This window comes from Gopherus evgoodei, chromosome 2 (genome assembly GCF_007399415.2).
Source record: "Gopherus evgoodei ecotype Sinaloan lineage chromosome 2, rGopEvg1_v1.p, whole genome shotgun sequence".
NCBI classification, from domain to species: domain Eukaryota; kingdom Metazoa; phylum Chordata; order Testudines; family Testudinidae; genus Gopherus; species Gopherus evgoodei.
The window spans coordinates 125258757-125283094 of record NC_044323.1 but is presented as its reverse complement, the minus strand read 5'-3'; the positions used below and the strand labels follow the sequence as shown (position 1 = coordinate 125283094).

At 44.6% G+C, this 24338-nt stretch overlaps 1 protein-coding gene across 5 annotated transcripts in view; it reads right to left on the bottom strand.

Annotated features, from left to right (window-relative positions):
- Positions 1–24338, bottom strand: part of LPCAT1 (lysophosphatidylcholine acyltransferase 1) — a 200921-nt gene that overhangs the window by 61461 nt on the left and 115122 nt on the right. For all 5 annotated transcript variants that reach the window (XM_030551642.1, XM_030551641.1, XM_030551643.1 and 2 more), the window contains one exon: positions 13305–13430. In XM_030551642.1, coding sequence (XP_030407502.1) covers positions 13305–13430 — 126 coding nt within the window. The remainder of the gene's footprint in view (positions 1–13304; positions 13431–24338) is intronic.

Below are 24338 nucleotides of genomic sequence, written 5' to 3'. Positions count from 1 at the left end.
GAAAACATCTGACATTTTCAGACTACTTTAAGGGTATGGCTACACTTACAGTTTTGCAGCGCTGGTAGTTACAGCTGTGTTCGTACAGCTGTGTAGGGCCAGTGCTGCAGTGTGGCCACATGGACAGCTACCAGCGCTGCAGTGTGGCCACATTTGCAGCACTTGCAGCGCTGTTGGGAGTGGTGCATTGTGGGCAGCTATCCCAGCATTCAAGTGGCTGCAACGTGCTTTTCAAAAGAGGGGGGTGGGGTGGAATGTGACCGGGAGCGTGGAGGAGACAGAATGGATTTTTGGAGTTGACATTGTTCTCAGCTCCCTGCCTTGCAAGTTCTAAGGTCTTGTGCCTACCTTCAATCATTTTAAAAGTTCTAACTCCCTTCCCCCATTCCTCTCTCATTCACTAATTGCAAATTATGCACAGCTAAATACCCGTCAGACCAGATCAGCAACTGCTGAACACGGACTTCCCCCTCCCCCTCTGCCGTGTAAGCGTGCTGTTTCTCTCTTCAAGCAAACAGCTGTGAACATGCCAAAGTAATTCCCCTGCCTGCCTCAGCTCGCTCAGCAAACAGGAGCTGTGTTTGTTTTTTAAATAAGCAGTTTGGCTGAACTCCGAGCTCTCCCTTTCTTCCGGTTTGTTGTGGACAGGAATTCTGGGATACCTCCTTATACTCCGGAGGTCAATAAAAGCGCTGGCGGTTGTCCACACTTGCTGACAGCGCTGGATCTCCTACCCCCGAGGCTCGACCGGGTGTACAGCCAGCGCTGCAACCAGGGAGTTGCAGTGCTGGCCGTGCTTTGCAAGTGTGGCCACATCCTAAGTCGCAGCGCTGTAACCCCCTCACCAGCGCTGCAACTCTGTAGTGTAGCCAAGCCCTCAAAGGAATATTACAGACTACTTCTAAAATCATTAAATGTTCCTTGCATTGTGTAAAACAGTGAATGACAGCACTGTAAGATATTATGCAAGAACTCACTTACTTATCCTGATTCACATTTAACCAAAATACCCGGGACACCATAATTAAGGCTCCAAAGCCAAATCACCCACTTAGTTTCCAACATAGATCAAAAACCTAATATTCAATGTTATTATTTGTATTAAGTGTAGTGTCCAGGAGCACTATTCATGGACCAGGATCCCACTCTGCTGATTCTTTACCCTTTCATGCAACTGTCAATTGCAGACTATTAGTAGAACAGTGACATAAATGAATAATTATTTTCGCTCTTGCTAATGTTACTGAACGAGAAAGACTTGATGCATGTTGTTTAAAACTAAGATTACTAATAGTGATTACATTCTTAATCCTGTTTGTCAGTCATCACTTTCACATCCTACCCTGCAAATTTAGTTACTGACAGTATTTGGGGCCACCTACCAACAAGCAAGGAGGCCAAAAGATCCATCAGTTGAGGTTAGTTAGTATATAATCATGAGTTCACTCATTTCCTTTCCAATTACAGAGCCAGACCTGGTCTACACATAAATTTTGTACTGGTATAACTGTTTTGATTAGGGGTATGACTTTTTAATAAAAATAGTAATATAGTTAAAGTGCTAATGATGGAAGCTGAAGGCTTATAAAATGTTATGCTTTGAGTTGCATGAAGAATAAGTTCTGTGCCCTTCTACCATAGCATCCACAAAATCTCAACCAGCAGATTTGTTTTGAATGGTGGATGCCAAGTTAACTCAGGACAATGTGGCCTTTCCAGTCAGAGGGCAAATTTTTATTTCGAAAAGGTAAATGCAATCAATACAGTAGGGCAGTTTCTATGCCCTAGTTTGTTCCCCTTTTTGCTACTGAGGTAGCACATAAAGAGGGCAGGAAACCCACTGAGGATTCCCCCATGTTGGGACAATTATGTGTGGTTTACGGCTGACACAGTCAGGTCACGCAACTCCTTTCTTCCTTGAAGGCCCTAGTGTTGTTGTCTGGCTATCCCCAGTGGCTCAAATCAGAGCAGTCCCTATCCTGGATTGAAGGAGACAAATCAGGAAATCAGAATAGGCTATTGATCCCCCCCAACTCTCCTCCCCCTTTCCTGGCTTGCCCAGGATTGCTGCGAGGAGGGACAGGGGGTGATTCTTGGCACTCCTCAAGGCTCTGCCAGGGCTGTTGAGCTCCTATCCAGCTCTCTATGAGGCCCACCACTCATTAGGGAAACACACAAAGCAGCCAGACCTATTCTCTCTACCCTTCCTATGATGCAGTAAACAGTTAATGGAGGACCTGCAGCAGGGAAGGGAGAATAGTCACTCAGAGTGCTCTAAGCTCAGACCAGAACTGTTCTGAGGCTGCAGCTGAAATTGAAGGAGGCAGTTGGGGAGACAGTGCCCCTAACCACTTCTCTACAACTATATGGCTAGTTCAAACACTTCAATTTAAAAATCACAGGATGCAACTTAGGAAGTACATTTCAATTCATAATCCAATACAAATTTCCTTCTTAGCACCATAGTCTTAATGGCCACAATTTAGAGCATCAAGGGCCATAAGTGGACCACAGGCTGGAAACCAGTAATCTAGAGATTTTGGCTGTTGCAGTCTAATTGCACCAAAGTACTTGAAGCAAAGGTCTCAAAAATGTAGAGAACTGACCAGACCTGACTGAAATGGAGGATCTGAAAAGGATATCTGATGAGTAATTTGGATTTAGAAAACAGTTAGTGATTGCCAATGAGATATTTCCACAAGCAGCTCCTTTGATGAGTGTAGTCAGTCAAGGAATTAACTAGAGTGTTTGGAAGCCAGAATTCATACTTAGCGGGGTGATGTGTATTAGCCAACAATGGGCCTGCCTTGTGCCTTACTCTGTAATCATTAACGGTAAGAACCAAACTTAACAGCCAAGGGAAATGTGTCAGTTTCATGCTACACAAAGGTAACCTGGAAAACTAGGAGGATCTTACAAGTGAGACTCCTAAATAGGTGGTATTTTTAGATAAGAGCACTTTCAAGGGTTGTCTGGACACCACCATTATGAGGCCTACATTGATAGGGATAGTCTTTTCTGACTTCATTCAAGGGATATGGAAGCACCATTGCTATATATTGTGATTTAACTAGATGCCTAGAAATCTACAATCCCACAATCACATACAATTGGTTAAAAAAATCCTAGTTTAGAAGGGAAGTGAAAACAACCATAACAATGTATAGAGACATGCAGAAAAAAGGTGAAGTCAATAGCAATGAATATACATTAGAAGTTAAGAATGCACAAAATTGGTAAGGGAAGCTGTAACAGGGTGCTGGCTAGGAGATCCAAGCCAGGCCCGTTAGCCCAGCTCTGCTTAAAAGTGGGGTTAGGACTCACCCTAACCACCTGAGGGGATGCACCTGGGGGCCTGAGTGGCCAGCCTGCTATATAAAGCTGGCTGGGAAGAAGCAGAGGGGGACAGACAGGAAAGGGAGGAGCAAGGAGCTCTAGATCTCTGCTGGCAGGAGAAGCTAGCTGTCTCCTGGGTGTTGCTCTGTAAGATACGTAAATAGTAGGTGGTGGGGATAGGCACGAACAATAAAAAGGCACTGGTGCATGTACTTTGGAGTGGTCTGACTGAGTTTGTGGAAGGGCTGGGAGAAGGCACCACTACAAGTGGGGTCTTGTCCAGGATTTGGAGCCGGAGACCGTGGTTGGCAACCCTGGACATAGAGGAGACCCTCAAAGGGCTGGTGAACCAGTAGGAGGGAATGGAGCAGGCTCTGCAAAACCTCCAGGTATCCCACCAGATGGAGAAACAGACCTTCCTGACCTGGCAGGCCGAATAGCAACGGAGCCGGCAGGACTTTATCAGGGAGCAGACCAACGCACAAGCACAGCTCCTACTGCGGGTGGTGAGTCCTGCAACTGGCCAAGGCACCCGACCCTTGGGCTGGGGACTGTGTAAAATGAGCCCAATGGATGACCTGGACGTGTTCCAGGGTGGGTATCCACGGGCACTGGGTGGAAGAAGACAACCTGGGCCGTCCGGCTTGTGCCGTACTTGATGGGAGAGGCTCAAGCGGCCTACATGGCGCTGAGTGAGGAGCACACCTGGGATTATGAGACTGTACGAGCTGCCATTTTGGACTGCGTGGGCCTGTGGGCCACGTGCTATAGGCAGAAATTCTGGGCCATATGGAACCATTCAAATAGTGGTCTTGCCAATGCCATATACAGGAGTAGTATAACCTCCATATCCCTATTTGATATTTCCTTGTTTATACATCTGGGGTCTGCTTTCGCCACAACATCAAATTGAGAGCACATGTTCAGTTAGTTATCCACCATGACCCCCCAAGTCACTGTCAGAGTCACTGCTTTTCAAGATACAGTTCCTCATCCTGTAAGTATGGTCTCTGTTCTTTGTTCCTAAACCTTGCATTTAGCTCTGTTAAAGTGCACGTTGTCTGACTGTTCCCAGCTTACAAAGTGATGTAGGAAACTGTTTAAATGGCATGTTCTTTTCACTTCTTAGAACAAAGCTTGGTGGAGTAGTATCTGCAAACTTTGTCAGCAATGATTTTATATATTCTTTCAGGCCATTGATAAAAATGCATAACAGCATTTGGTGAAGAACCAATCCCTGCAAGACCTCATTGGATATACAGTAATTCAGTGATGATTCCCTATTTATATATATATTAGGAGATTTATCATTTAGCCAGTTTCTAATCCATTTACTACAAGGATAGTCAATAGGTGGACTGCGGACCAAATCCAAACTGCCAGATGCTTTGAACAGACCCCGAAATCTTTTTATTTACTTATTATCATTTTTTTATTATTTTCTCTGTAGGCTGGACCTTAATTATACCTTGACTAAGAAACTTGGACCTTGACAAAAAAAATCGACTATCCCTGATTTAATATGTGCTGTATTGATACTGTATAGTGCTAATTTCTGATCAGGATATCACATAGTACTAAGTCACAAGCCTTACGGAAGTCTTAGTGTATGTCTACACTATGGGATTATTCCGATTTTACATAAACCGGTTTTGTAAAACAGATTGTATAAAGTCGAGTGCATGCGGCCACACTAAGCACATTAATTCGGTGGTGTGCGTCCATGTACAGAGGCTAGCGTCGATTTCTGAAGCGTTGCACTGTGGGAGCTATCCCGTAGCTATCTCATAGTTCCTGCAGTCTCCTGCGCCCACTGGAGATCCCAATGCATGATGGGGCAAAAACAGAGTCGTGGGTGATTCTGGGTAAATGTTGTCACTCAATCCTTCCTCCATGAAAGCAACGGCAGACAATCATTTCGCACCCTTTTTCCCTGGATTCCCCTGGCAGACGCCATAGCATGACAACCATGGAGCCCGTTTTGCCTTTTGTCACTGTCACCGTATGTGTACTGGATGCCGCTGACAGAGGCGGTACTGCAGCGCTACACAGCAGCATTCATTTGCCTTTGCAAGGTAGCAGAGATGGTTACCATCCCTGTTGCACCATTTGCCATTGTAAATTGGCGATGAGATGACGGTTATCAATCATTTTGTACCGTTTGCAATTGGAAAGTGGCAATGACAGTTATCAATCATTTTGTACCATCTGCTGCTGTCATGCGTGTTCCTGGCTGGCCTCGCTGACGTCGGCCGGGGGTGCATGGACAAAAATGGGAATGATTCCCCGGGTCGTTCCCTTCTTTATGTTTTGTCTAAAAATAGAGTCAGTCCTGCCTAGAATATGGGACAAGTCTACTACAAAGCCAGAGAGCAGAGCCGCTTTGGGTCAGAGCCCCAGAGATCTCGCAGAAATGATGGGCTGCATGCCATTCCAGGGGGTGCCCCTGCAACAAACTCACCCGTTGCTTCCCTCCTCCCCCAACTGTCCTGGGCTACCGTGGCAGTGTCCCTCCATTAGTGTGATGAAGTAATAAAGAATGCAGGTATAAGAAACACTGACTTTTTAGCAAGATAAAATGAGGGGGAGGCAGCCTCCAGCTACTATGATAGTCCAGGCAGGACATTAAAGGGTGGAGGGGAGAGGATCACACCTACCCGCTGCTATGATAGTCCAGGGAGTACAGAATCTTTTCTTTAGACACGAAAGGGTGGGGGGCGCTGATGGAGCACAGGCTCCAGCTGCTATGATGAGGACGGTTACCAAGCATTTTGAACCGTCTGCCAGGAATGACAGGGAGTCATTCCCATTTTTACCCAGGCACTCCCGGCCGACCTCACCGAGGCCAGCCAGGAGCACTCACGGGCTGATGACAGTTTTCCACCATTTTGTACCATCTGCCATCAGGAAAGGAAGGGAAGGGGATGCTGCTGTTCATCGCCGCAGCACCGCGTCTAACAGCAGCATGCAGTAGACATACAGTGACACTGAAAAATGGCAAGAAACGATTTTTTTCCCTTTTCTTTCACGGGGGGGTGGGGTGGGGGAGGAGGGTAAATTGACGAGATATACCCTGAACCACCCCGGACAATGTTTTTGACCCTTCACACATTGGGAGCTCAGCCAAGAATGCAAATGCATTTCGGAGATTGCGGGGACTGTGGGATAGCTGGAGTCCTCAGTCCCCCCTCCCTCCCTCCATGAGCGTCCATTTGATTCTTTGGCTTTCCGTTACGCTTGTCATGCAGCACTGTGCTGAGTCCCTGCTGTGGCCTCTGTCTATCATAGCCTGGAGATTTTTTCATATGCTTTGTCATGTCGTCTTCTGTAATGGAGCTCTGATAGAACAGATCTGTCTCCCCATACAGCGATCAGATCCAGTATCTCCCGCATAGTCCATGCTGGAGCTCTTTTTGGATTTGGGACTGCATTGCCACCAGTGCTGATCAGAGCTCCACACTGGGCAAATAGGAAATGAAATTCAAAAGTTCGCGGGGCTTTTCCTGTCTATCTGGCCAGTGCATCCGAGTTCAGATTGCTTTCCAGAGCGGTCACAACGGTGCACTGTGGGATACCGCCCAGAGGCCAATACTGTCGATTTGCGGCCACACTAACCCAAATCCGACATGGCAATACCGATTTCAGCGCTCCTCGGGGAGGAGTACAGAAACCAGTTTAAAGAACCCTTTATATCGATATAAAGGGCCTCGTTGTGTGGACGAGTGCAGGGTTAAATAGGTTTAACGCTGCTAAATTCGGTTTAAATGCGTAGTGTAGACCAGGCCTTAATATATTTACTTCAATACAGTACCCTTATCTATGAAATTTGTAGTCAGTATTACTCATAACAAAGTGCCCCCTTTGTTCTCTGCAATGCATTTTTAAAAATATTACCCTCCCCTTTTCTCCTCCCGCAGGGGCAAATGTTTCAACGCAGGCCCTATCTATTCCGTCCCAGAGGCTCGTCCAGATTAGAAGGCGGAAAAAATGAACTTGGGACAACATGTTTGCTGAGCTCATGCAGTCCTCCCGCACTCATAGGGCCCAGCTGAATGCATGGAGGCAAACAATTGCGGAGTCCCGTAAAGCATTACAGGAACACAGAGAGAGGAGGGAGGTGCGCGATGAGAGCAGGCAGGATGCTACGGTCAAGCTCATGGGGGAGCAAATTGACATGCTCTGCTGTGGATCTAATGCGAGAAAGGCAGCAAAACCACACTTCCATTGCAGCCCCTGCATAATCAAACTCCCTCCTCCCCAAGTTCCATAGCTGAATTACAGGATGAGGAACTGTATCTTGAAAAGCAGTGGCAAAGATTGTGAAGATAATTTTTTTTTCCAAATACTTATATAACTATGCCAAATGGGACATTCTCATTGATGAGAAGAAATGTAACATTAATTGGCATTTCAGAAAGCTGGCAGAATGATTAATGATTGGAATGTTAAAACTGCTGGTTATAACCTGTTTAGGAAGAATAGAATGGGTAAAAGAGGAGAGGAGGATGGCACTCAATATTAAGACACCATTATCTGTTTTAGAGTTATTGATAACTCTTCCACAATATATTGAATGCATATGGCTGAACGTGCTAACTAACAGAGCCCAGGAAGGGATGAAGGCCTACAGTTACCCAGGTCATTCTCCTTGAATATTGGCACAACATTAGCACTTGTCTAGTGTTCCAGAATTTCCCTAATATTCCAAGGTTTATTAAAAACGAACATCAGCAGGCCAGAGAGCTCCTCAGCCAACACTTTAAGGTCTCTTGGGTGGAAGTTTTTCAGGCCTGCTCATTTAAAATTGTATATCCTTATCTGATGGTCTTTCTAGTCCACTAGTAACTAAGTAGTATGTTAAAGTACATCATCCTCATGTGATTAGCCTAACAGATCTTGGGCAAAATAATGGAAAAGTTGCTACAAGGTTTAATTGATAAGGAATTAAAGGATGGTAATATAATTAATACTAGTTTATGTGATTTTATGGAAAGGAAGTCTTGTCAAACAACTCCTTTATTTCATTTTTTGATGTGATAAGTTTGATTGATAAAGGGTAACTGCATAAATGTGTTAGCACTATACAATATGAATAATTAAATGAATTCTGTAAATGTAGTATACTTAGATTACTGTAAGGCATTTGACTCTAGTACCACATGACATTATGATTAAAAAATTAACACTATCAATATCAGTTAATCATACATTAAGTGGATTAAAAACTGGCTAACTGACAGATCCCAAGAAGTCATTTTCAATGAAGAATCATCATTGAATAGGGTTGTTTTTAAGGGGGTCCGCAGATACCAGTTCCAGGACTTTTGCTGTTTTTATCAATGATCTGGAATATGAAATCACTGCTGATAAAGTTTGCAGATCAAATTTCAACACTGACAGTGGAGAGGTAAATAATGAGGAGGACAGGGCAGTCACATAAGGTGATCTGATCACTTGGTAAAATGAGCCCATCCAAACAAAATGATTTTTAATGCAGCCAAATGGAGGGTCATAAATCTAAGGACAAGGAATCCAGGCCATACCTACAGAATGGGGACTCTGTTCGAGAAAGCAGTGATTCTGAAAAAGGTTTACGGGTCATAGTGAACAAGCAGCTTAATATGATCTCCTATGATCTCCCTTTTTGCCACAGCACACCACAAATACATGATCCTTTGATGTATAAACAGGGGGTCATGAGTAGGAGTAGGGAGGTGATTTTAACTCTGTACATGACATTGGTGAGAGTGATACTGGAATACTATGTCCAGTTTTGGTGTTCACATTTTAAAATGGATATTCAATAACCAGAGAAGGTGCAGAAAAGAGCCACAACTATTATTTGAGGGCTAGACAAAATGCTTTACAGTGAGAGACTTACGGAGATCAATCTGATTAGCTTATCAAGAAGATCAGGGGGCGACTTGATTATAGTGTACAAGTACCTTTACAAGGTGAAAATACTGGCTATGAAAGGCTCTTTAATCTGGCAGAGAAAAGCATAACATGGCTGAAAGCTGGAATCAGACAAATTTCAAATCAGAAATGAGGCACACATTTTTAACTATGAGGGTGATTTGTCATTGGAACAAGCCACCAAGAGATGTGGTGAACATTTCATCTCTTGATGTCTTCAAAGCAACACTGGATGCCTTTCTGGAAGATATGCTTTAACCAAACAAGTTATTGGGCTTGATTTAGGGTTAATTGAGTGAAGTGCAATGGCTTTAATACACAGGAGGTCAGAACAGAAGATCTAGTGGTCCCTTCTGGTCTTCAAAATCCACGAATCTATGAAAACAGGGCAATTCAATGTAGCAGACAAAACTATAACATGATCAGCTGACAGGAATTCAGAGCTAGATAAATTCATACTGGAAATAAAGTGTAAATTTTAACTGGAACAACCTACTAAGGTATGTGGTAAATTCTACATCATTTGAAATCTTTATAATTAAGACTGGATATCTTCCTAGAAGTCATGCTCTTGTTCACCCACAAGTTTTTGGGCTTGATGTAGGAATTTATTGAGTGACATTTTAGGAGGTCAAACTACATAATTGCAACAGTGACTGCACCTCAAGCAAGTGTATATTGAGGGTCCTACTGCAAACTACATTCCACTATGCAAAAAAACAGGATTGCAATCTTCCTATTAGTGGGGAAAAGCCAAGAACAGCTGTGATTTTCCATAATGTACAGATGCCATGGTGGATAAAAATCCATGATTTAAAAATAAATAGTTTTTTTTTAATTTAAATCAGATTTTTTTTATTTAAATTATATTTTTTTCTTTGTAAAAATAAACCTGTTTAAAATTAAGTATGAATTCAATATAAAACATGATATGGCCTAAACTTATTATAATCTCTTAAAATGTATAAATAAAAAATAAAGAAAGTATTGGGGGAAAACATCTAACTTTTGAGGTTAAGCTTTATAAATATGGCACAACAGGTCAGCCTAAGTCAGTCAGGAGACTGTCTCATTTTCAAAAAACTTAAGCGAATAGGGACTTAAACTCCAGTCCCTTTCACTAGGGGGAATTTGAAACACATTTTCCAGGATGACTTGAAATAATCAGTTTAATTTACTGACTACAATTAATCACTCTGTTTAATAAATAATTTAGTTATAAATGTGAAACATGTTTTGATAAGAAAAATTTACTTATCCAAAATATTTAAGGTTTTGTTTAATAAAAAAATGAATTTTATATGTGGTTTCTTGTTTAATTAATTTCCAGTTACCATCCTAAAGCAGCATGACACAAATAATGAGCCAAAAGTTAATATATCATTCAACATTTTCTAACATACTAAAACTGTACAAATAATAAGTATCTGAAAATATTAAGCCATATCATTGCTTAAATAAATGTATATAGTTACAGGGTACCACACTAGCTAGCAAAAAAGATGTCCCAAATATAGTATAAAGGCTCTATTTAGTTGTAAATCAACATTTTTTAATGCTTATATCAATCACTGAGAATGCACCTTTCTTTAGAAAATAACTAGAGTACAAATGGAAAATTTGATTAAAACCAATTATTTAAATCAGTGCTTTCCACTTAGTGATTTAACTCAATCCATCCTGATAAACACCTAATTCACGGAGTTTATCACCTTGATAGGCACTCAAAACAGGGAGTCACAGAGCCTCTGAAAAATCAAGGAAGAATGCCCATTTAGCAGAGTTTCATTGTTGGTTTTGGCAACAGCCACTAACATCCAGAATTCAAGGGGACATAAATTGGGCGAACAGCTTTGAGGCTGATTGGTAGCCGGCTGAGCAGTCACAGAAGCCAAGCAATGTTGCAAGGAGACTAAAATGAGCCCTAGGATTAGCACCTGCATACTAAAGGAGAGGGGTTTACTCTGAGTACAGGTCAGCTCAGAGCCTTTAGAGATAAATTTGGTGTGGAGAATAGAATGGTCCTGCTGACTCCCTGTAGCATTCTCTATTGTCCTGTTGGAGATCCTTTTAGGTGCAAGGTCTCTACAGAAAAAGCACTTATCCTTACTGTTCTTCTATCGTCTATATTTCCTACACTAGAAATTATTTTCTCCTTTCCTTCCTCCTGTGTACAGCTGCTGGAAGATAAAGGATTAATTAGTAAAAGGAAATAATTAGAGTTGGAAAAGGAAACATGAGGCTATAGTCCATGCCTCCAGGTGAGGAGGCAAACAAGAACACTTGAAAGAAAGTTGCCAGATTGGTGTCTCAGATGATGAAAATGAACATGCGTTGGTCTGCACTGCTTTGGATTGTTATTGAGTAGAACCTGTCATCAGCATTGATGCATATTCTCTGGAATGGTGGTTGAAGCACGAAGGGTCATATTAATGTTTAGCACATCTGGCATGTAAATATCTTGTGACGCCGGCTACAACAGTGCCATGAAAACACCTTTCTCACTTTGAGGTGACGTAAACAAGAAGCAGGCAGCATTATCTTCTGCAATGTAAACAAACTTGTTTGTCTGAGACATTGGCTGAACAAGAAATAGGACTGAGTGAACTTGTAGGCTTTAAAGTTTTACACTGTTTTATTTTTGAATGCAGGTTTTTTTTCTTTTTCTTTTTCTTTTTTTTTATATAATTCAACATTTGTAAGTTCAACTTTCCTGATAAAGAGATTGCACTACAGTACTTGTATTAGGTGAATTGAAAAATACTGTATTTTGTTTTTTACATTGCAAATATTTGTAATAAAAAATAAATATAAAGTGAGCACTGTGCACTTTGTATTCTGTTATAATTGAAATCAATATATTTGAAAATGGAGAAAACACCCAAAATATTTGAATAAATGGTATTCTATTATTAACAGTGCAATTAATCGTGATTATATTTTTTTAATCACTTGCTTACACATCAGCCTTAATCAACATTGGCAGAAGACAGAACCATAAGCTGTCCATAGCTGCTTTTTCTAGGCATGCTGGGAGAGGAGCAACCAGTTGAAGCACTGTGTACATTTGTTGTCTTATAATACAAGATCATCTGAGACTTGTCTGAAGTGTAACAAGTGTGGGATTTTAAAAATAAATCCAGTGAGATGATTCCAGGCACTTGAGGAAGACAGACAAAACACTAATAATATTGTTTAGCTAGGCCACACCTTAACTAAGTAACACATCTGGGAACTATTGAGCAACAAGACATCCAGTGCAGCTCATCCTTCTTTCTGTAAGTTGTGCCACCCAGATGTCCACTATTGGCACCCTTGTATCTTTCTTTACCAGGGGTGGGCTGCCCCCAGCCCACTCCCCCACACAGGGACCCCAGCACTGTTTGCTGCGTTCTGACTGCTACCTCCTTGTATGAAAATTAAGGGAAGGGGGGTTGACTCCTTGCCATACAAGACATTAGGAGCCCCAATTCAATTTCCCACTTTCTTTAGGAGATGCCTTCTAATCTGCAGTGGAACTGGACCCCCTATCAAATGAGTATCCACATGAGGCATCCACCAATTTGTGACAACATTAATTTTACAATCTGACCGAACCCACCAGTTCCTTGGGCTGCTCAGGAGAAAATGAAACAACCCTATACTGTGTCCAGGCCAATCTGGCGGTGAGGGAAAAATTCCTTCCCAGCCTCCCAAAATATAAGTAGGATGATGCCCAAAACCTGGATATCCTGCTCTCATCCCAGGAGGAAAAGCTTTGTTCAGGGTGCAGAATGACATCTCAGACGGGGGGAAGGGCTTACAAACTGACAGCTGATGGCTCAGGAGCCAAAAGACTAACACTGCAATCTTCTGTCCTTAAAGTACTGGTCCAGAAAAAACCTCTCCAACCTTGAAGGGCGCAAGGAGGGGACCTCTAGTGAGGTACTTCTTGAAATATACATTAGTGCTTCCTGTTTGTAATATAAAATTCCATTTTCTAGTCATAAAGGTAACTAAGACAGTTGCGTTTGTATAAATGTTAGTAAATAAAAATCATTTTATATGCTCACCCAAGGCTTCTCACAAGCTTTGCAAATTCTAAAAGGCAGGTGTTTGAAGGCAGACGAAGTTGTCCTTCAGCCAAAGCTAGCTGGCAGTCTTCAAATGTGTAGTCTGTTACTGAAACTCCCAAGGCCCTTAAGTAAAGAAACTCAATACAGTAAATATAATCTCTTTTGATACACACATATCTATCGTTTACATACACACACACACACCCCTACCCCCTTTATTACCTTGACTGTGTACAGCATTAAATCCTATACAAATATATCAAAGGAAAAATTTTAAAAGTGAATAGCCAGTGGAAAAAATGCTCATACAAAAAACAGAAGATACATTCTCATAGACTCATAGACTCTAGGACTGGAAGGGACCTCGAGAGGTCATCGAGTCCAGTCCCCTGCCCTCATGGCAGGACCAAATATTGTCTAGACCATCCCTAATAGACATTTATCTAACCTACTCTTAAATATCTCCAGAGATGGAGATTCCACGACTTCCCTAGGCAATCTATTCCAGTGTTTAACTACCCTGACAGTTAGGAACTTTTTCCTAATGTCCATCCTAAATCTCCCTTGCTGCAGTTTAAGCCCATTGCTTCTTGTTCTATCATTGGAGGCTAAGGTGAACAAAATTCTATAAAGACCTGGTGCAGAATGTTTACTTTGACTCTTCAGATACAGGTCCAAGGAGATACAAAGAAAAGAACACTAAGGATAATATAAAAGGTGAACAAAAATAAGGAAATAAAACTCACATTAAAGCTTCCTGAAGTATGATCGTGGAAAAAGTACCACTGACCTACAGGGTCCCAGAGCCTGAGCTCCAGCCCCAGCCCAGATCTCTACACAGCAATGAAACAATCCCACAGCCCGATCCCCTGTGAGCCCGAGTCAGCTGGCATGGGCCAGCCATGGGTTTTTCTTTGCTCTGTAGACATACCCAGAAACTGAGTAGGGTGGTGTCCTAAGGTGAAATTGACACAGGAAAACCAGAGACTGTGAAATTTTGACCAGGAATCCCAGAGCTGTGGTAAAATTGATGAAAGCTCCTTACTCATAGGTGAAACTGACAAGAATGCTTGTGAAAGTGATGATGGCAGCCTATGAGAAGGCAACATCTGCTGTTTATGATTGACAAAACATTACAAAATGGATTCAACAGTGGAGGAGCTCAATATAGCTGCGTGGCAGATTTCCTTAGGAAAACTGTATTTCTCCCTCCCTTCTCACTCCCCAAAAAGTTAAAAGTAGGTCTTGGAGAGAAAGCTTTTATACTAAGAAGAAATGTTTTCTCTCTTATAAGAATTAATAATTGCTTCTCAGACATAATAGGCAATAATTGCTTTTGAAGCTTTGAGACCTCAATTCATGCCAGCATAGGTGATTAAAGAAACACCCGTTTTTTGCAAATACTTTTTCTGCCTAAGTAGAATTTTATAGCTCAACAGATTTAGGTAATGCCCCCTTACTTCCTTAGGAGGATTAGAGCAGAATGAAGACAATGTAATCGCTTGCTTTAGATGATAAGATAACACTGCTTTAGGAAGGAATGCAAACGTTCTCCAAAGAACTACATTGTCAGGAAAGAAGTCAAGGCTTATTTAAAGGATAAAGGAAGTAATTCACTGGATCTTCCTTGCCCAAATTATGACCACAAACAATGCAACTTTAAGTGACAAGAACAATAAAGTACCCCCCCATTTATTTAAAAGATTATTTCCTTAAACATGCCAGTTCCACGTTAAGTGTCCAACTAATAACAAGTACTTTAACTCGAAGAGTAAATTTTGCCACTGCTTTGATGGATCTGAACACGAGAGGGTGAGAAACTAAACTCTTATTTTGGATGAATGGAGGGCCTCCCGCAAAGGCAATCAGTATAAGGACCGATAAGATGCCATGGCTCAGGTATTTAATGAAGCCATCAAATAATAAGCAAAGTTAGGTTGGTGTTGGGTCTAAACTTTTGGTGAACTTTGGGGAGCCAAAACACACCCAGACTGGCCGTCTCTGCATAATCCTTTCTGAACCCTTTATCGAACAAAGCACTGACCTGCAAACTACTCATGACACCCCCTTTCTCAAGTAGCCATTAGCCTTTATCTCTATGCATTTACTTGTTAAACTTGCTTTTCCTGTAAAATCTTGATTGATTATGCATGACCATTATCTTTTGTTAATCACTTTGTTTACTTCTGTGTATAAATATTGATGCTCACTCCTAATAAAGGGGCCACACTTAATCTAAAGCTTTGAGAGCTAAGGATAGTGTGAGCCCGTTGATCAACGCATTTGTGTCTGGTCTCTGACAGAATTGTGTGCCCCATTCCAACTCCGCACGAACTCGGGTGCTGGAGAGGTGAGTGAGGACTTGCTTTATTACCTAACAATTTGGGGGCTCGTCCGGGATTCCTTCTGGTGCGGTACCTCTGTCCAGTGGTCAGACCACTCATATATGAATTGGCAAGGAGCCACAGGAGATTTCTCCCAGCCAATTCAATATTGAGGGGTCGTGTATTGGACAGCAGGGTAAACGCCAGTTGGAGGGCTCCTGTCAGACACCATGGGTCAAGGGACTAGCGTGCCTCTTGAGAGTCCGTTGGGGATTGTAAATAAGTTATGGAACGAAGGGAAACTCCCAGTACAGACAGGAATGTCTAGGAAGAAGTTGTACACACTATGTGTAAGGAATTGGACTGGGTGTACCGCGGTATTGGCCGACCCGGAGATGAGGTGACCTTCGTATGGCTCTTTCGAACAGGCTGCCTTAAGAGGAGTAAAGAGCCAGATCGAAAAAGACCATCCGGGACAGTTATGTTACTGGTTTTGTTGGGACACAGCAGCAGAGCTGTGGAAATCTTTAAAAATTATGGCAGTCAGGTACTCTCCCGAGAGTGAACCCCCTCCAGGTTATTTCGATGAAGGGTGTAGACCACGGCGTGTTTTGACTCGTCAGCTGGTCCCCTCTGCACCTGCCCCTATTCCTCCACAGGGGGACTCTCTCCTTGTAGCAGAGGGGAATCTGCAGGATACCAGATTGGAATTTCTGCAGAAGGATGAGGAGGAAATGGAGGGGCAAACCTCGGGAGGAGTAGTTACTAGGCTAATGTCCAAGCAGGTACGGCAGGGTGCATGCCCCCCACCTGAGGATAGCCCAGAGAATGTCCCCGTCAAATCTCTTGCGAGTAATAAAAGTATAGTTAGAGAGATGCCTTTACAGGTGCACGATCAACCTTATATGGGCAATGATGGACGGTTACAACATGCTAATATTGTGGAATATAAAGGATGGCTAGAATGGGACTTGAAAGAATGGGGACAGTTGTCAGGGTCTTTTGGGGAAAATCCCCGAAAGATCATAGAACTTCTAGAAAGATTGTTTTTAAGTTATAATCCTACTTATACGGATGTGGATCAGTTGTTAAGTAGAGTTTTGACCGGAGAGGAACGTAGTAGATTGTGGATGGCAGAAAGGACATGGGGAGATAGCAATGCAGTTAATCGTACTTGGATGGATAGGCGGGATCTGGCCGCTGGCTGGAATCCCCTAGACTGGACTCAGCCAAGGCTGACTCAGCTGCGAACAGATTGAGAGCGATTGTTAGAGAGACTCAAGGAAATGGCTCGCCACTCGCCTAATCAGGCTAAGTTCATGCAGATTCGGCAGGAATCTGATGAGCCGCCCAGAAAGTTCTGGTCGAGGCTATTGGAGGGGGCCCGAATGTTCACTCAGATGGATCCTGAGAGAGAAGCAGACCACCCTACTCTTATTTCATTTTTTGTGAATCAGTCGGTGCCCCCTGTAAGGGATTACTTCTTAATGTTTCGCCCTGGTTGGGGAGGTGAGTCAGTCACTTCAGTGTTGGACGTAGCTGATTTTGCCTGGGAGAAAGAAAGGGAAAGTAGTAAAAAGAAAGAGAAAAAGGAAGAATATAAGCTGATGGCTTTAGCTTTTCACGGCGGTGTTCGAGGCAAAGGCCGTGGCCGTGGCAGGGGATTCCAGGGTGCTCGGGGAAGAGGGTCCTGGCGACCCCAGCCATCAGGAAATTGTTTTCAGTGCGGACAGCCCGGTCACTTTAAACGTGAATGCCCCTGGGGACGCCCAGAGGGTCTGGTTGCATCCGCAGATGCTTACACAAGTGAGGAATACACCCCTGCACCACCAGCTCAGCCCATTCCCCAGGCCTGGATCAACTACGGGAAACAGCAGCAGCCGCAGCAAACTCAGCCTCCTCAATGACGGTACCCCGGGGGCGAAGGCAAACAATGTGATGGTCTTATTTCCTTAATGTCTTTAGCCGGCTCCTTTCTCACTTTCTCCCCTCCCAGCAAAGAGCCTCGTTTAACCCTTTCAGTCCAGGGACTGCCTGTCTCTTTCCTCATTGATACTGGGGCTACTTTCTCTCTTTTAAATCATGCCCCCTCTCCCTGGCTATCCTCTGAGGTTAAAACTGCGACTGGGGTGGAGGGCAACCCACAGTCTCTGGAACTCACTTTGTCTTTGAATGTTGTTTATGCTGATAAATGTTTTCCTCACCGTTTTCTTTTTTCCCCAGCTTGTCCGATCCCTTTGATGGGCCGGGATTTACTCTGTAAGCTTGAGGCTACTTTAACCTGCACTCCTGAAGGGGTAGGATTATTAATGACAGTGTTAGGAGATTCGGCCCCTACTCAGGGTAATTGGGAAACACCCCCCTCTCTCTCCCCTGACCTCACTGACTTGCCTTCAACCCTCTGGGGAATTTCTGACACTGATGTTGGCCTGCTCCTTTCGGCAGAGCCCGTAAGGATTCAGGTGAAGCCTTCCTTAACCCCCCCGTCAGTCCCTCAATACCCCCTGTCGCTGGAAGCCCGGGAGGGCATCCGCCCCATTATCGAGGGATTCATTGCACAAAAGCTAGTCCGCCCTCAGCGCACTCCCTGTAACACCCCTATACTGCCTGTCAAAAAGCCTCCTACAAAGGACGGAGACCCTGTTCGTTGGCGCTTTGTACAGGATCTGCGAGTTGTTAATCAGTATGTGGTCCCTCTTCATGCAGTAGTTCCTGACCCAGCTACTATCATCAGCCAAATCCCCTGGGATGCTGAGTGGTTCACTGTTATTGACTTAAAATCAGCTTTTTTCAGCATTCCTGTGCACCCAGACTCTCAGTATCTCTTTGGTTTCACCTGGGAGGGACAAAGTTATGTCTGGCAACGACTTCCTCAAGGCTACAGAGACAGCCCCACGATTTTCAGCCAGTGCCTCCACCACGACTTGGAAGGTTTCACCAGTCCGCAGGGATCCACATTGGTCCTATACGTAGATGACATCCTATTAGGTAATCGCGAAGAAGCTGCCCTCCGCATCGATGGTAAGGCACTTTTATTATACCTACACACCAGAGGCCACAAGGTAGACCCTAAAAAGATTCAGTGGGTCTCACAGAAGGTCCGATATCTGGGCTTCCTGTTAACCCCAGAGGGAAGACAGATGGACCCAGCCCGCATAAAGACTAATCAAAACTGCCCTCTACCGAACACCAAGAAACAACTTCGAGGTTTCTTAGGATTAATTGGCTTCTGTCGCCCCTGGTTGCCGTCCTGCGGGGAGTTAAGCAAACCGCTCCACCGACTCACTGCTAACCTTGCTCCTGACCCTTTGCAGTGGTCCCCGGACACTATTCAAGCCTTTCAGTTACTCAAGGACAGTGTGGCCTCCTCCATGTCTCTCCGCCCCCCCAATTACAGCAAACCCTTTCACCTTTTTGTCCACGAGAGGGGCGGAATTGCTAGTGGTGTCCTTACCCAGCTGAGCGGGCCCCACCATTTCCCGCTTGCTTTTTACTCTCAGCAAATCGACCCTGTCGCTCAGGGAACCCCATCCTGCACCCGGACTCTGGCAGCAGCTGCCCTGCTGATCACAAAGGCAAAGAGCCTAACCCTGGGTCATTTTACCACGGTTTGGACCTCTCATGCCTTGTCAGCCCTTCTGCGTAGGGGCACAACCCAAGTCTTTTCGGCCCATCGTCAGCAACAGCTAGAGGCCTAACTCTTAGAAGACACTAACCTAATTTTTGAAAGGTGTGGACCCCTTAATCCAGCTACCTTGCTTCCTGACCTGCCAGTCCTCCAGGATCAGCACGACTGTGTGGAAGTAGTTTCCAGCATCTTACAGATAAGAGACAACCTGTTTGACGTGCCACTGGACAACCCCGATTGCATCCTCTTCTCGGACGGAAGCTCCTTCTATGTTGATGGCAAGCGTTTCACTGGTTATGCTGTCACCTCTGAATGGGACATTCAAGAGGCCGCCTCCCTGCCAGGCAACTGGGGAGCCCAAGCCGCTGAACTCTATGCCCTGGCCCGAGCTTGCCAGTTGGCCGCTGGTAAGACCGTTACCATTTTTACTGATAGCAAATATGCTTTTGGAGTTGTGCATTGTCATATCCACCTCTGGAAGTTTCGAGGTTTCCAGACAGCTGCCGGTAAACCCATTCAGCACCTCCCCCTCATCCACAAGCTTTTGGACGCCCTCCAAAAACCCTCTGTCCTGGCTGTAGTTCACTGCCAGGCCCATACTAAAGATAGTAGCCCCGTTACCCGTGGGAATGCCCTGGCTGACGCCTCCGCCAAGAAGGCTGCCACCTTACCTTTAGCCATGCCCACATTGGCTATTGCAACCTCCTCCTTTACTCCACCGCACCCCGTACCAGTATCCGCTGCTGAACTACAATCGTGGGAGAGCCTCGGGGCCACTCTGGTCAAAGGGACCTGGCTTATGCCAGATGGCCGAGCCTGCCTCCCTCGCTCCACATACCCCGTGGCAGTTCGCTGGCACCATGATAAAGGGGGTCACTACGGCACGCACGCCCTCGTGGACACTATCGCTCGCTTTTGGTATGCTCCAGGCATTCAACCTTATTGCCTATCAATAGTGAAAGCATGCAGCACATGTCAGCGTAATGGACCTGCTCCGCCTCTTAACAAAATTAAGGGTGGAAGACCTCCGCCTGCTGCTCCATTTCAACATCTTCAAATTGACTTTGCAGATATGCCAAAGGCTTTTGGGAAAAAGCACCTCCTTGTTTTGGTTTGCCCTCTGACTTCCTGGGTCGAAGCTTTTCCTACTGCTAATTGTACTGCTGCCACAGTGGCGAAGATTCTCCTTAGAGATATTGTACCCCGTTTTGGCATCCCTCTTGTGCTCGACTCAGATCGCGGACCTCACTTTACTGGTCATGTCCTTGGCCATTTAGAACAAGGACTGGGCATTTCACACTCCTTTCATACACCCTACCACCCCCAGTCTAGCGGGAAAGTTGAGCGTATGAATAGGGAACTTAAGTTTACATTGGCTAAATACTGTCAGGAAACAGGATTAAAGTGGCCTCAGGTACTTCCCTTGGTCCTGTTTCACCTTCGTACTCGCCCAACCCGCGCATTGGGATTATCCCCCTTTGAACTGCTCTATGGACACCCCCCTTTCAAAGGCGGGGCGCTACCACGTGCTGATGTTTCACTATTGGGAGGGGATCATATGACCGCATGTCAGTTTCTCTCCCTACAGGCTCACCTCCGTACCCTTTGGAAAGCCTCGCAGTTTTCCCAGACCGTGCCGCTGGAGGAACAGATCCACCCGTTCCAACCAGGGGACTTCGTCTGGGCCAAAAAGTTCGTTCGTGACGACACCCTCCAGCCAAGGTTTACTGGACCCCACCAGGTTCTTTTGACAACCCAGACTGCAGTGTTCCTGGAAGGACGCAAATCTTGGATCCACCACTCCCACGTCAAGCCAGCCGTAGTGGACCACAGTGACGGACCAGCAGCTCTTGTCACCACTGAGGACACTGCCTTCGACCAGTGGACCAGCTTACCTCTCTCAGACATTAGACTTAAATTGACTCAAAAAAAATGAGAGGACCCTTTATTCTGACAACTGTATGGTTTTTTTTATGCTTTTTTAGTTTATTTTCTGCTTATGAAGATAATGCTTTTATTAGATATTCCCACGAGGTTAAAACTCGTATTTTAGGAAATAGAAGTGATTGCTGGGTATGTACTCAATTTCCAGTAAATGCAGCACAGGGACTCCCCTTCACACCCATTCCCCTAACCACTGCTAATATGACTTGGATGCCACCGACTAGAATAAAAGATCCAGTCCAACCCAATCTTACATGGGACAAAACAGGAGTGCCAATTAACAAATATCTCAGGGTAACCAATCAAACAGGATCACTGTGTTTTGTTAAAGAAAAAGGGTCAACTTTTGTGGGAACAAGTAAATGCAACATATATTTTAATGGCACCGCCTTTAGTAAAAATCTTGGCTTCAAGCCTTGCGCATCCCACTTATCCCATATGTGGATCCCTCACCCCGATCCAACCTTTTCAACTTTTTCATGGAGGGGCAGGTTTTCAGAGTCAGTTTTTAAAAAGCCCTGCTCAGATCTCGAGGGTGTCCAACTAATTGTTAAAGGATACACAATTGCCTTCTACAACTGCTCAAGCAGTACTACACTGCCCTTTGAGGACAACACTACCAAATTGTGCCTCTGCAGTTCACACAACGACCCCTCTGCGTTACCAGGGGAACAGTGGTACAACGGGTGGTGGGTTACCTCCTACTTTGAGAAATGGAATACCCAAAACGCATTATATGGAACATACTGGGTGTGCGGGCCCAAGGCTTATTATTTTCTCTCCCCTGATTGGGCAGGGTCATGTTATTTGGCATGGCTAGCACCGCCTTCTCGCATCTCCCTCACTCCCCCTCATTTTCCCCACGTTCGTAACATCCGTGAAACTGACAGAGATATTAATCTCCGTGATGGTTTGTCCTGGCAGCGGTGGGCTGGTCACACTAGCTTGAAGGGTGCTATCATCCGTCTACAGGGACTATTAGAATCTTTGACCAATGAAACTGCAACCCTATTTGAAAATCAGGCCGGGGAAATGTCCCAGCTGCGCCAGTTAGCTTTGCAAAACAGAATGGCTTTAGATATGATGTTAGCAGCCCAGGGAGGAACTTGCGCCCTCATAAATGAAGAATGCTGTGTTTTTGTAAATGACACCTACTCTGACACTTTTCAACGTACCAAACACCTAAGGGAAATGGCTAAAAACTATTCCTCTGGCCAGCCACCTTATGATTGGTGGGGAGCCTTATGGAATTGGCTGCCCGGACTTGGGTGGGTTAAAAACCTCTTGGTGGGTGTTGTTGGGGCCATAGTAGTCCTTATAATACTGTGTTGCTGTATTCAGTGTGTCCCCTCCCTCATAAACTCATGTAAGTCAGTTTATTCTTTTCCCACTTCAGCCAAAAGCCTTACTCTCTTCGAATTGGCCCAGGCTGAAATTGCCAAGCGGCCCTTGAGATCTTGAAATAGGGTGTAGCTTTTTGATTAATAGTTATCTCAAAGCTACAAATGGAGGAATGTTGGGTCTAAACTTTTGGTGAACTTTGGGGAGCCAAAACACACCCAGACTGGCCGTCTCTGCATAATCCTTTCTGAACCCTTTATCGAACAAAGCACTGACCTGCAAACTACTCATGACACCCCCTTTCTCAAGTAGCCATTAGCCTTTATCTCTATGCATTTACTTGTTAAACTTGCTTTTCCTGTAAAATCTTGATTGATTATGCATGACCATTATCTTTTGTTAATCACTTTGTTTACTTCTGTGTATAAATATTGATGCTCACCCCTAATAAAGGGGCCACACTTAATCTAAAGCTTTGAGAGCTAAGGATAGTGTGAGCCCGTTGATCAACGCATTTGTGTCTGGTCTCTGACAGAATTGTGTGCCCCATACCAACTCCGCACGAACTCGGGTGCTGGAGAGGTGAGTGAGGACTTGCTTTATTACCTAACATTGGCATGTACTGATTTTGCAGTGAGGCCATATCCAGATAAATTCATCGAATTCAGGTAGACAGAGTCACATGATGCATGAGAACCCTTTCTGGAGGGGTCTTATCAGGATATACATTATGAATAGCTAGTAATGGGTCTGCTATGACCAGGGGCAGCTCTAGGGATTTTGCTGCCCCAAGCATGCCAGGCAGGCTGTCTCTGGCAGTTTGCATGCGGGAGGTCCACTGAAGCTGCAGGACCGGAGGCAGCCTGCCTGCCGCCCTCACGGCGCCGGCAGAGCACCCCCCTTGGCTTCCGGCCCCAAGCATGCGCTTGGCGTGCTGGGGCCTGGAGCCGCCCCTGGCTATGACCAATGGAACTGTGCTGATTAGGGCAAGGGGAATAATTTTGGCTGGTAGGAGGGGGCTTACCCCAAGTAACTCAAACATGCCTGGAGAGTATCCTTTGGCCACTTCCATTGCATGACAAAAGACCCTAACTTTTTTCCATGGCCCTCTAGATTTTCTCTCCTGAGGGACTAAGGCTTCTGGTGGCCAAGGTCTGGTGTTAGCAGACATTCTCAGCACCCAACACAACCTCTTCAGAGGGACATGTGATGGCTACAACTCATAGATGCAAGAGAAAGAGGGAGGGAGTGGGAAACTTTAAGGTCTGGAGTCTAGCTTGTGATGGGTCAAGATGGGAGATATGCATTGATAGACTGAACCCAGAGTGTACATAGTGGGAGCAAATGGGTGCTAAAACTCTGATCCATCAGTATCTCTGGGAGTGGCTGGTCTATAGTCTTTCACACTTACAATGGATTGCCAATGACTGGAAATTAAGTTCAAAACCTTATGAAATTTGCTCAACATTAGAGCTAACAAGAGGAATCTAACCAACGTTTTATGAAGTATAGGAATCCATGTGACTAATAAGCAAGCAGCAATTGCTATACACAAATTTTAATATTCCTGCCTCCAGTGGTAAGCCGAACAAGATGCCCAACAATTCCCTGGACAGGCAGAAGGCAAATACATGAGAAATTTAAATTGCAAGTGCAACCTTATTTTTTTTAGTTACAAGAATGGAGAATCATATAATCGTAGGACTGGAAGGGACTTTGAGAGATTATCTAGTGCAGTCCCCTGGACTCATGGCAGGACTAAGTATTATCTAGACCATCCCTGACAGGTGTTTG